This window comes from Arachis stenosperma, chromosome 2 (assembly GCF_014773155.1).
Source record: "Arachis stenosperma cultivar V10309 chromosome 2, arast.V10309.gnm1.PFL2, whole genome shotgun sequence".
Lineage (NCBI taxonomy): Eukaryota > Viridiplantae > Streptophyta > Magnoliopsida > Fabales > Fabaceae > Arachis > Arachis stenosperma.
Window position 1 is genome coordinate 13,095,106 of NC_080378.1, and position 13,680 is coordinate 13,108,785.

Here is a 13,680-nt window from a genome sequence, read left to right on the forward strand (position 1 = left end):
TAACAAGAAATATTAATATATTAATATTAATGCCAAATAGGGCCCTCAAATTTGAATTCATAGATTGGGTAGGATTCAGGCTAGCTGTGACTGCAAGGCAGGCCATGTTTGAGTCGAGCTCGAATGGACACAAATCAGGCTCTGGAACTTCCAATAAATTAGGAAATCGAATCTCACAAAAATATGTTGTCTGTGTTTATATACAATAAAACAACAATCTGATAGGTACTGCCGTACTGGCACTACATATGTACAATTTTCCAAACAGCATACCAGCAAACTATTCATTAGTACTTTCCTGATTCTCGCCCAAGAATCTAGCCACAATGGTTTCAACATCCTCCAATGCAACCCCAACGAAAAGAGGGTTAGCTGGAACCTTAACTGAATCATTGAGCCCCTCAGCTATTTTATCCGCAGTAGAGTTCTGTATCCTCACATTAGGTGCACTCTTGCACTTTCCCATGCACTTGCATCCAACAGCAGCAGCATCAGCACCAACCACTCTCTCAAATTCTTGCAACAATGCAATAGATCCTGATTTCTTGCACTTGTTTCCCATGCATACCTCAATCCTCTTCTGAGGAATACATTCAGTGATAATAACCGCAGTACTCTCATTCTTAAGGCTACCATTAGTGCTTCCAACTGATATGTCATTGTTTCTAGAGAATAATTCCATGGCCTTATGATGATGGTCATTAGCACTAACATCCTCAGGCAACAAGGGAGGTGTATATATCATGGTTTCTGCCTTTGGTGGAGAATCTGCGACCGCAACACCAACCTTAATGTTCTTCTTCATGTCAACCACCTCATTGTTACATTCACTCTCACTTGATTCAGATTCAGATGATGACGATGACGATTCGCAATCAGGGTTGGTGTTCATCTTAGAGGCTTTGAGTTTTGCCTCCTTCTCTTGCTTCCTTTTTCTCTTCAATTCCTTTTCCTCTGCCCTTACTTGCTCTAGCTGCTTCATCAAAACCTCAGCAGCATCCTGTGTAAAAACAGAACAATAATTAAATTTACCATTGAATAAAAACTTGAGACTCTGTTAATCACTTAAAGGCCAACAACAATAACATGCACTTATCACTTAAATTCACCAAATAATCAATGGAATCGCATGTTCAAATGCATTGTTCTAAACCTGTTAAATTTGATTTCAACCCTATGCAAGTAAATTTCAGTCCAAACATAAAGCAACAAGATGTAAAAATAATTAAGTTACCGAAGTTAGGTTTCCTTGAAGATCATCGAAAAGGACACGTTTCTTCAGCATCTTGAGCTTCTTCTTGGTGCTCAACACAGCGGTTTGCTTCTCCTTCTTCTTATTCTCGTCCCCGTAATACCGCACATGCCCCGAATCACTGAACCCGCAGCAACAACGCACCACCGCCTTTTTTCTCAGCCTCACCGGCACCGTAACGCAACCACCACCACCACCACGACGGGAATTCACGTGCATGGAAAAGGAAGGGCACGTGATATTCCTTAGAACGGTGCCGGAAACCTCCATCGTTGACGGTGAGAATTAATTAGGAATCGAATTCTCCTTTTCTCTCTTCTGTGGTTTTGACTGGTTTCGTTCCTTTTTGTTTGAAGGTGCTGTGAAGAAATTGATTTCTCTATTTGTGATGTCGTGGCGATTCATCATTCGCTTTTGACTGGGTTCGTTCCTTTTCATCATTCACTCTTTTAGATTTTATTTTACTTTTAATTTGTTATTAGTACTATTTTAAATTTTAAATTTACTAAGAATTTTTAGGATAAGTAATCCTTAAAATGGATAACGTTCAGGTGATAAGATATAGTATTATTCTTATATAAAAAATTAACCATATTACATATCCACAAAAAAACTTAATTACTAATATATAAAAAAATTATCTAACTTTTCGTTCAAAACATTATTATTGCAAATAGTTTTAATTATTAATCTAATTATTTTAGTAACTAATTATTAAATTAAGAAAATATGTAAATTAATATATACCAATAATAAGAATTAATTTAGTAACAAATTTATAGTAGATTATATTTAGTATTTTTTATAAAAAGAAATTATAGATTATTATTATCTTTTTTCTTTTGTTTTTCACTTTATACAGAGCATGCTTAGTAAACGCTTCAAAATGTTCTTTACAAGCACTACATATTGAACATCACTGCTATAAACTAAGTAAACATTTTCCCTCGTAATTATTTATTGTTATTGCAGCAATAAACACAAGTACATACACCAAACAAATTCACGGTTGAAATTTAATAACACTGAACTATTAATATCCTATTCCTAGATTGTGACATGTTGATCTTGGAAGCTGCTAGTTTGTAACCATTTTGATAGCATATTAGCCATTCCCTCTTCATAAAGGTCAACCTCATCTCATGCATGATTGTGATGTGAATATGTGGTGTTTCTCCATTTTTGTTATCTCTTCTGTTTTGGGACCATTGGAGGGAGAATAATAGTAATGAATGTTAGTATTCCAGCTTTTGGTGGTGACAACCAAGAGTCCAAAAGAGTATAGTAGAAGAAAATCAATGGCTTTTCATGATGATTGCCATTGGTATGCCAGCCAAAAGTTCTCGAGATCCTGCTGCAAGGTGTCCCGGTACGCGTTGCCTTATCTCTTCGAAAGCGTGCAGTGTTTCCGAGTCTAGGCCTCCAGCAAACTACAACAATCAAGATGTCAAAAAATTTGGTTCGACAGTGCATAGACTCTATTTCGTGACCTAAACTTGTAAGTTTGTAAAAGTATGAGTTAACTCGAGAGTTTGATACCCGTGCAGATGTCAAATGTTACCTGATAAGCTCTGTATGCAAAATGAACCCTGAAGCAGAAGAGAATCTTGGCTAGATTCTCTGTCTGTGTTCCAGTTGGATTCGAGCTCCATTGTCACTCTTTTCATGTACATCTTGGCTAGAGTCATGGAAGCCTGCTTTATCTGCATGGATTGTGTATTTATTTCATCAAGTTTTATAATTGCAGCTTTGAAGTTTACTATGCGAGTGTGAAATTTGTGAATACACTTTACTATTACTAATCTACAAAGTTAACAATTGAAGGAACAATATCTTTTTTCCAAGAGAAGAAATGATATAGCTCTAGATAAAGGAAAATACATGTCATTTGAGAATTGAAACTTGTGAATATAATGTGTAAAAGCAAACAGATCAGTGAATCAACAACTAGATCCAGTTCTATGTTGATAAATTTCGGATAATCACTAACTATAATTATTCCCCTACTACCAGAGTAAAGATAACCGTAAAGCAAACCATTTGCCATATTTCAATCTTTGTTCTCACTTCAGAGTAAAAATATGTTAAAAAGAAATTTACCTTGCTCATTATCCCCGAATTGAGCATCCAAGCGGTTGGAATGTGTACGCTTGGTACGAACGCATGACAGAATTTTGCAGCTTGATTAGCCTCCGTATGTTCAGTTCAGACCTATCACAATGAGGCATAAGAAGAATATTAAATAGGAATACTATTATTTTGACATAAATCTTACTTGTCTAAGAGGCTGGCCATTTTTTTCAAGGCAGCTCCACATGGAATGTCGGGGTCATCCTTGTAGGAGGAAATCTCCTGTTCTAAAAGCTTAAGCTCTCGATACTCAACTGCAGCCTCTCGCATCGCATCGGCTTTCTTCTCAGGCCAATTGAAACGTTTCAAGATAGCGCGCTCATCCACTTGTAGAATACATAAGACAAAGCCAGTGAAAGAAGCAAAGTAGAAAAATTCTATCCATTTTCAAGTATTACAATCCTTGATTTCCAAGTCAGAAATCACAAGACACTAAACTGTTGCACCAAGGCTCACCCTCTCAGAAATTCTCAGGAAATCTATTAAAACAATGGTTTTATAGTAATTTTAATAACTCTAAAATGATTAATGAAGTAACATATAGAGAGCCATTGGCCCACCAAATCAATAATTTTCTGAGAAATGTACCAATGAGGATAGTTCACCATCAAGCCCATCAACAAACTTTAAGACTTCTTCAATGTCCATGTAGGAAGCATCTACCGCCTTTTTTATAAGGTCATTGATAAACTCCCCTTTTGTTTCAATGTCTACCCTTATCTAGAAAGTATGGTAATCCATTAGTCATCAACTAGCAGTACATAATTTTGAGGTGAAAAAAGAAACAGGAACTAGAAAGTGTAATAATCACACAATACTTAACTGCTAAAAGATGAGCTGAACGGTTCTGAATTTCTCCAACAATGCTACTGTGTGCGCTAATCGCTACCGGTTGCAGATGATTCAGAGGCCCTTTTATGTCTCTCTTCATATCAATGATTCTTTAAGGAGTGAAATAATTCAACAAGTGGTGGGGCCTTTTGGGCGCTAGCTAAATTTGCCAAATGCTGAGACGGCAAATTCACGAAAAATTGCTTCAGGAGCAGCTTGTTTTTTCACTTTAGACCTTTCCAATTTGTCAGAGTTTCTATACGTCTTTGGATTTGACTAAGTTCAAAGACAGATGAGATGTTTCAAAAATTCTGACATTGTCGTCAGAAATTTTTTTTCGCAGATTGATTTATTTTGACAGCAATTATGGGGACAGAAATAACGGTCTTCATGTACGAGAATTACAATATGGACTGAGAAGGTATTTAGGCTGAAGATTGGAGTAAATTCAAGATTTATGTAAAACAATTTTTAAAAGGACCGTCAACATTATATAAATAGAAGAATATGTGTTATGGAAAAATAGGCTTGAACCAAAGATACAATTTTGTGATATGTGTTATTATAAGAGTAGAGGAATGATACTTTTCTAATGCAGTGCACAAAGATAAAATTATTTTCGATGAGATGAATAGTCTATATGAAGTTTTATTATTTTCATGGAATCTCGGTCCACCTCCAATAGAACTTGACATGTTTTTAAAGTTTTTACCAGAGTAAGTTAATCTATTCTTTTAATTAGTATATTATTTTATTTGAATTTCGTATATATTTTATAGATAATATTTATTACTATTATTTCATGGCTAAATCATGAAAAATGATATTTTGTCATTCCTATCTTTTAAGTTATCAACAAAAATCATATTATTTTGTTCAGCTTCACAAATATTTAAATGATCATTTGAGGCGACTTGATAAAAATAAAAGAGTCTTCGTGTCAATAGAAATTAGAAAAGAACTTTTTTGCCATTGATATATAATGATGAAAAAGTTCTTTTCTAATATCTATTGACATCAAGGCTCTTTTATTTTTGTTAATTCACCTCAAATGATCATTCAAATATTTGTAAAGCTAAACAAAATAATATGATTTCTATTGATAACTTCAAAAATAAGAATGACAAAATATCATTTTTCATGATTTAACCATAAAATAATAGTAATAAATATTATCTATAAAATATGTACGAAATTCAAATAAAATAATATACTAATTAAAAAAATAGATTAACTTAGTCTGGTAAAAATTTTAAAAACATGTCAAGTTCTATTGGAGGTGGACCGAGATTCCATATTATCTTCATGTAGACTATTCATCTTATCGAAAATCATAAAATTGTATCTTTGGTCCAAATCTATTTTCCCATAAAACACATATTCTTCTGTTTATATAATGTTGTTTATATAATGTTGACAGTCCTTTTAAAAATTGTTTTACATACATCTTGAATTTACTCCAATCCTCAGTCTAAATACCTTCTAAGTTCATGTTGTAATTCTCTTACATGAAGACTGTTGTTTTTTTGTACCCATTATTCCGTCAAAATAAATCAATCCTCGTAATAAAAATTCTGTGGACAATGTCAAAGAATTTTTGAAACATCTCATCTATCTTTAAACTTGCTCAGTCTCAGCTTTTGAAACCTCACATAATCTAACTTCTCTTCTTCTCTTCCCTTGGTCAATATCATATCCAAATGGTGATTGTGTCCTTAACTATCTTTTTTGTTCAGTTTTGTTACTCATCAATTGATATTGATCCTAGATGACTGATCATAATTAAATAAAAATATAAAATTATAAAAATAAAATTAAAAGTTAAAATACATGTCCTCACAAACATACTAATAAAAATCAAGTATCAATTCTTAAACATAACTAATGATGCAAAAAAAAATAGTAAATTAGTCACTAATACGAAATACTTTCTCGATTTACATATTCAAAGTTTATTGATGATAATCAGTAACAAATTCAACTCTGATAATTTTTTAGCAACAAAAGAATTTAACTAAATATCATTCTTAATTACATCCCTAACAAGAATCGATTATTTAATTACATAGTAGCTACAACATGAAAATTGGAATTCAAGATATGCATAGAGGCACATTCACAAGCAATTGGTGAATAAAAGTATAAAACAAACAAGAACAATGTTGTGAAGTGTACATAGCATGTTCAAACACCAAAAAGCTTTCACAACCAATACCACAAGGTTAATGTCAAAAAATAAAATTTCACGCCTAATATAACCGAAAACCAATTAAACAAACAAAGTTAATCAAATGGGGTTACATAGGATCAATCGTTAATCTTATGTTATTGTGAAAAAGACCTCAAACATTCAAAAAGTGTCAAAAATTTTGGTCAATTAGCATAGCACATTCACATCAATGCAAATAGTTATAACGAGTGGAAGACAAGCATTGAGCTCAAGGAATTGACCAAACTTTTTAATCAAAACCTCGAGGTAATTTGGCAAACACTAGGCATGCATACCTATTAAAAATGTAAAATCAATGCACCAAGTATCAGTTTAGAACCTTATTCAAAAGAATGTCATTCAACCAAAATTTCAACTTCTTCTCACAAAACAAGCATTCTTTAAACCTCAATTCATACAAATTTACTAAGAATGATACAAAAAATCAGCAGCATACCATCAATTTCAACACAATCAGTAATCAGTTAATAACTAACCAAATAGTTAACAACATTCAACCAAGTTCAACAGCAATATCCACCAAGCAACAGAATTTCACAAACACTTCCAGCAGTCTTGCACAACTAATAACCCTAAACCTACCAACAGCATACCACAACTAATAATCCTAATCCATTCAAACAGAAAACTAAATCTAAGTTCTACTAACTAACTAAAATCAAACTCAACAGATTAAAATTACTAACAGCAATTAACTAAAAACAACAGCACATCAATATATATAAAAATCACAAAACACAATAGAAACACAGCAAAACAGCCCTAGCTAATCAATAATCAATTAGTCATTTAATCTAAGCACAATTAAGTCATCAACACAGTCAAAATCTAAGCACAATTGAGTCACAAAACACAAAACAAAAGGCAGCAGCACAATTTTAATGAAGATTAACAAGGTTAACCCGGGAACTAAATCAACTAAATCAGCATAATTTTAACAAAGATTAACCAGCAAAATAAATCAACTAATCATTCAATGATTCAATCCAAAACAAGAAAATAGAGTATAATACAGCTAATCCAAAAAGATTAAAGAGAACGAAAATTAAAAAAAAATGAAGCCATTACCTTCGTTCCGAGCAGTCTGAGCAGAGGGGCAGAAGCACGATGGAGACAGAGTCCGAGACCAGGCGACGAGCAGTACGACGGACGGCGCAGAAGCGCGGCTGAGCAAACGAGGAACAATCACTAACAGTGAGCACTGACCTTCGAAGGACGACTGTGAGCAGACGACGTCGACGGTAGAGAACGAGGACCGAGAGCCAATAGGGGTTGCTCTTGGAGAACCCCGACGGAACGAACAGAGAAGGCCCTGACTTCGACGGACGGCGGCGGTGGCTCACTCCTTGGGGCGGTGAAGCTAGGGTTTCCGTTTTTATTTAGCTCACTCTTTTGTTCTGACTTCTAAGCAGTCTGAGCTGAGGGGCAGAAGTGCGACGGAGACGGAGGCCAGACGACGAGAACGATGACGGACAGTGGTAGTCCTACGGCTGAGCAAACGAAGAGCAGACTCGTAGACGCCAAGCTCGAGGAAGAAGCTGCGATTGGTGAGTTGGGACTTCGAGCACCATGCCCAGACAAAAACGATGGTACCTGAGCACGATAGACAATGGCAGGAGAGTGACGGACGACGGCAGGAGTGCGACGGAGCACCAGGGACTAACACTGAGCTCGAAGAAGAAACTGCGACGGACGAGACGGCGGATATCCTTGCAGCAATCCATGTGACAATGGTGCTTGGGCGCGATGGACAGCGCTACCCCTTGCGGCGGCGGTGGAGAAGCTAGGGTTTCTCACTTTCAAGCTTTAGCTTTCTTTTTGTTTTGGGGAGAAGTGGAGAAGGGAGAATGCGTTCTCGGCTTACCATTTTCCTTTTTTTCAATTTCAAAAACGACATCACTTTATGTAAGCCTCCCGGGTTCCAGTTCGGTTCAACCGGTCAATTTCTAGCCGGTTTAGCGATCTAACAACGATTTTTATTGTTGTGGTTTTTCTATTTCAACTGAACTGTAGAGACATCTAGTTTTCAGTCGGACCGCTTCGACCGACCGGTCTAATCTGATTTTTCATAACCATGATCTTGATAGAGAAAGAGAGACAACAAGACAGAGGGAGAGAGAGAGAAAATTACACGGAAAAGATGAAGCTGCGACACGGTCAACAGAAGATGTGATGCTATCAATGGAAGCTGCGACGATAACAGAAGGACGACGGGTAAATTCAGGCGTTGGAGGAAAAGAAGCTCTAATGCTCTGGTCTCTGGTCTCTGGTCTCACCGTTTCACTCACTCACAAGAAGAAGAAGAAGAAGCCCTGCTGACGGCGGCAGACGGGTTAATTTTGGCGTTGGAGTCTTGGGAAAGAAGTTCTACTCTTAGTGCTCTGTGCTTAGGGGTGGCAACAGGGCGGGTAGGGGCGGACTTTTGTTCTACTCGACTCCGCTCCGCCGTCCAATAACCCGCATAGAACCCGTTCCGCTTCTATCCGCGGGTAGTAAAATGCTGAACCCTAAGCCGCCCCATCCCTAAGGTTCTAAAAACCAGACCAATTATTAAACAGCTCTAATTATTAATTTACTGGTCTAATTGGAATAATCGTTTTATAATAAAATAATAAATAAAATATAAATAAAAACATTAAAACATAATTATTATCTAATATAAACTTTAAAATGTCATCTAAATTTAAAGCACTAGATCAACCAAAGTCTTATGTCAATATAAAAGTTTGTTATTAATCATTTAAATTCGCAAAAACTTGTAAGTTTGTAAAAGTATGAGTTAAGTCGAGAGTTTGATACCCGTGCAGATGTCAAATGTTACCTGATAAGCTCTGTATGCAAAATGACCACCCTGAAGCAGAAGAGAATCTTGGCTAGATTCTCTGTCTGTGTTCCAGTTGGATTCGAGCTCCATTGTCACTCTTTTCATGTACATCTTGGCTAGAGTCATGGAAGCCTGCTTTATCTGCATGGATTGTGTATTTATTTCATCAAGTTTTATAATTGCAGCTTTGAAGTTCACTTATGAGTGTGAAATTTGTGAATACACTTTACTATTACTAATCTACAAAGTTAACAATTGAAGGAACCTTATCTTCCAAGAGAAGAAATGATATATCTCTAGATAAAGGAAAATACATGTTATTTGAGAATTGAAACTAGTGCATATAATGTGTAGAAACAAACAGATCAGTGAATCAACTACTAGATCAAGTTCTATGTTGATAAATTTCGAATAATCAGTAACTATAATTATTCCCTACCAGAGTAATGATAAACCTAAAGCAAACCATTTACCATATTTCAATCTTTGTTCTCACTTCAGAGTAAGAAATTTACCTGGCTCACTATCCCCGAATCGAACATCCAAGTGGTTGGAATGTGTACGGTTGGTACAACGCATGACAGAATTTCGCAGCTTGATTAGCCTCTGTATGCTCAGTTCAGACCTATCACAATGAGATGAAATAAGGCATAAGAAGATTATTAAATAGGAATACTGTTATCTTGACATAAATCTTACTTGTCTAAGAGGCTGGCCATTTTTTTCAAGGCAGCTCCTTGTAGGAGGAAATCTCCTGTTCTAATAGCTTAAGCTCCCGATACTCAACCGCAGCCTCTCGCATCGCATTGGCTTTCTTCTCAGGCCACTTGAAATGTCTCAAGACAGCGCGCTCATCCACCTGTAGAATACACAAGACAAAGCCAGTAAGAAGCAAAGTTGAAAATTCTAACCATTTTCAAATATCACAATCCTTGATTTCCAAGTCAGAAATCACAAGACACTAAACTGTTGCACCAAGGCTCGCCCTCTCAGAAATTCTCAGAAAATCTATTAAAACAATGGTTTTATACTAATTATAATAACTTAAAAATGATTAATGAAGTATCATATAGAGAGCCATTGGCCCACCAGATCAATAATTTTCTGAGAAATGTACCAATGAGGATAGTTCACCATCAAGCCCATCATTCCATCAACAAACTTTAAGACTTCTTCAATGTCCATGTAGGCTGCATCTACCGCCTTTTTTATAAGGTCATTGATGAACTCCCCTTTTGTTTCATTGTCTACCCTTATCTAGAAAGTATGGTAATTCATTAGTCATCAACTAGCAGTACATAATTTTGAGGTGAAAAAAGAAACAGGAACTAGAAAGTGTAATAATCACACAATACTTAACTGCTAAAAGATGAGCTGAACGGTTCTGAATTTCTCCAACAATGCTACTGCGTGCACTAATCGCTACCGGTTGCGGATGATTCAGAGGCCCTTTTATGTCTCTCTTCATATCATGATTCTTTAAGGAGTGAAATAATTCAACGCCATTGATGGTGGCAAGCACTGGTTTGGTGGAGACTTTCTTTCTATACTTTTGGATTCAGAATTGACATGAATTGTTGTCGTAGGAGACGGTATTGAAGAAGCTTTACGAAAAATCGCTTTAGCTTCTTTTTTCACTTTAGGCCTTTCCAATTTATCAGCAATGAGTTTCTGTATGTCTTTGAATTTGGGGCTCTGGTGCTCCCCAATTGCCTCCTTCATTCAGCAAAAACAAGTAGAGTTTATATATAAATATATATATATATATATATATATATATATATATATGATCTCTTTTTTGTTCATATGTATATATATATGATCTCTTTTTTGTTCCACCATATGAATTGAAAGTTAAAACCATTGAAATAAAGAAACTATTTCAGATAGTGATTGATGACTCTTAACACATGGATTAACCACCCTTTATATCATAAAGAGAAAAACAAGATAAGTAACAATGAATTATGACACATTCCATGCTTTCAGGTAAAACACATCAAAAGAAAACAAACCAATAAAAGTTTCTCATACCTTGCCACTGGTACCAACAGCTACTACCATCTTAGCTTCAGCGGCAGCAAGATCCTCACTGAGCTTCTTGTTCTTTGGTTCAAGCTCTACATTCAAACCCTTAACTCTATCCAACTCAGCCTTCAAGACCCCCCACCTCAGACTTCAAATCTTGACAAAATATAAATATAAACCTGAATAGAACCACCAGTTTATTTTACCATATGAAACTAAGCATTATGTTCATTTTGCATTACATATGATAGTTCTAAGATGATGTAGAGATGTACCTGTCCCAAATGATCAGTTTGAATTGCACACATCCCTAAGATGTAAAAACATAGAAGATCGTCAATGCAAAATAAATGTTAAGTCAACACTGTACTGAAGAGTCCCTCCAAACAAATGTTACTTTTGGCACTTGAGGATACTATACTGAAACCTCCTCTGTTTGATCCACCACTTTGAGGTTAGACAATCTGCTAATAAAAATAGCTAGTTAGCAAAATTTTTTTATAGAAGGAAGAAAAATGACAATGTTACCAGAAGTAAACCTTAAGGCGTATCAAATATATGAATTTTCTTACACGTTTTATTTTTAATATTGTATTAATAATGGTATTTTTTTAAATTGTGATTTACCATTATATTTTTTTAAAAGGTGGGATAATTTAATATACGAAGTACAAATTGGACCGTTCGATTTTTAAGAGGTACAGAAATCGGACCGTCCAATTTTTAGGTACACAAATCAAACCGTCCGATTTCTGTACTCGAACCATCTGATTTGTGTTGAAAAAATTAAAAAATTTTGGAGTACACAAATCGGACAGCCAAATCGTACTGTCCGATTTGTGTACTCCAATTTTTTTTATTTTTTCAACACAAATCGGTGAATCTGATTTGTGTACTCCAAACTTTTAAAATTTTTAAACACAAATCAAAGGATTCGATTTGTGTACTCCCATAATTTTAGAAAATACCAAATGATCCGATTTGAATTGACACATCCCTAAGATGTAAAAACATAGAAGATCGTCAATGCAAAATAAATGTTAAGTCAACACTATACTGAAGTCCATATTGAAGAGTCCATCCAAACAAATGTTGCTTTTGGCACTTGAGGATATTATACTGAAGCCTCCTCTGTTTGATCCACCACTTTGAGGTTAGACAATCTGCTAATAAAAATAGCTAGTTAGCAAAAATTTTTTATAGAAGGAAGAAAAATGACAATGTTACTAGAAGTAAACCTTAGGACGTATCAAATATATGAATTTTCTTACACGTTTTATTTTTAATATTGTATTAATAATGGTGTTTTTCTAAATTGTGATTTACCATGATATTTTTCTAAAAGGTGTGATGATTTAATATACGAAGTATAAATCGGACCGTTCGATTTTTAAGAGGTACAGAAATCGGACCGTCTAATTTTTAGGTACACAAATCGGACCGTCCGATTTCTGTACTCGAACCATCTGATTTGTGTTGAAAAAATTAAAAAAATTTGGAGTACACAAATCGGACAGCCAAATCGTACTGTCCAATTTGTGTACTCCAATTTTTTTATTTTTTCAACACAAATCGGTGAATCTGATTTGTGTACTCCAAACTTTTAAAATTTTTAAACACAAATCCGAGGATTTGATTTGTGTATTCCCATAATTTTAGAAAACACCAAAAATTACCACATTAAAGTATAACACTCATTTTACTTTTATATCCAAATTTTTTTAACCATTTTCTTATCCTCAAAATTGCTATGTACTGCGCATAAAAACCCTGGATACACATCTTCAATGTTTTCCAGAAAGCTTTTAGCATGTTGAAACATCGTAGCCTTATCCTGTTAGAAAAAATAATATAAAAAATAAAATAATACTTAGTATATAATTTAAAAAATATAAATATCTAAATATTTATTATTGTAAAATATTAAAATATTATAGTTAAATTAAAACTAAAATAATAAACATAGAAAAATAATTTACTGAAAATTGGCCATGAATTTTGTAGTGTTTTACAAATTCAATAAAATTTCGAGGATAATGAGTATAACTTCTATTAAATAAAAATATAAAATTGATACTGATCAGTCCGATTTGTGTACTCCAATATTTTTTATTTTTTTAACATTAATTGGTGGGTCTGATTTGTGTACTCCAAACTTTTAAAAATTTTTAAACACAAATCGAAGGGTTCGACTTGTGTACTCCCATAATTTTAGAAAACACCAAAAATTACCACATTAAAATATAACACTCATTCTACTTTTATATCTAAATTTTTTAACCATTTTCTTATCTTCAAAATTGCTATGTACTGTGCATAAAAATCCTGGGTACACATCTTCAATGTTTTCCAGGAAGATTTTAGGATAACCATCCGGATACCAAG

The 13,680-nt window shown here is 34.6% G+C and overlaps 1 protein-coding gene and 2 pseudogenes across 1 annotated transcript; all 3 read right to left on the reverse strand.

Annotated features, from left to right (window-relative positions):
- Positions 1-1,635, reverse strand: LOC130960547 (diacylglycerol O-acyltransferase 3-2-like). The gene is made up of 2 exons (XM_057885962.1): positions 1,235-1,635; positions 1-1,000 (listed from the first exon to the last, which is right to left on the reverse strand). Exons 1-2 carry the CDS (start codon positions 1,520-1,522, stop codon positions 281-283), a joined length of 1,008 nt encoding a protein of 335 aa, XP_057741945.1. The 5' UTR covers positions 1,523-1,635; the 3' UTR covers positions 1-280.
- A 467-nt stretch (positions 1,636-2,102) lies between these two features.
- On the reverse strand, positions 2,103-8,299 carry LOC130962578 (protein CHUP1, chloroplastic-like; annotated as a pseudogene).
- A 302-nt stretch (positions 8,300-8,601) lies between these two features.
- On the reverse strand, positions 8,602-11,603 carry LOC130962579 (protein CHUP1, chloroplastic-like; annotated as a pseudogene).
- Between the last annotated feature and the right edge of the window lie 2,077 nt (positions 11,604-13,680).

What these genes read in the sequence shown, in the direction of transcription:
- LOC130960547 (XM_057885962.1), bottom strand. Translation starts at nt 1,522, where the DNA reads ATGGAGGTTTCCGGCACCGTTCTAAGGAATATCACGTGCCCTTCCTTT. An exon ending in TTCAAGGAAACCTAACTTCG is followed by an intron (nt 1,001 to 1,234) that starts GTAACTTAATTA and finishes GTTTTTACACAG; the next exon opens with GATGCTGCTGAGGTTTTGAT.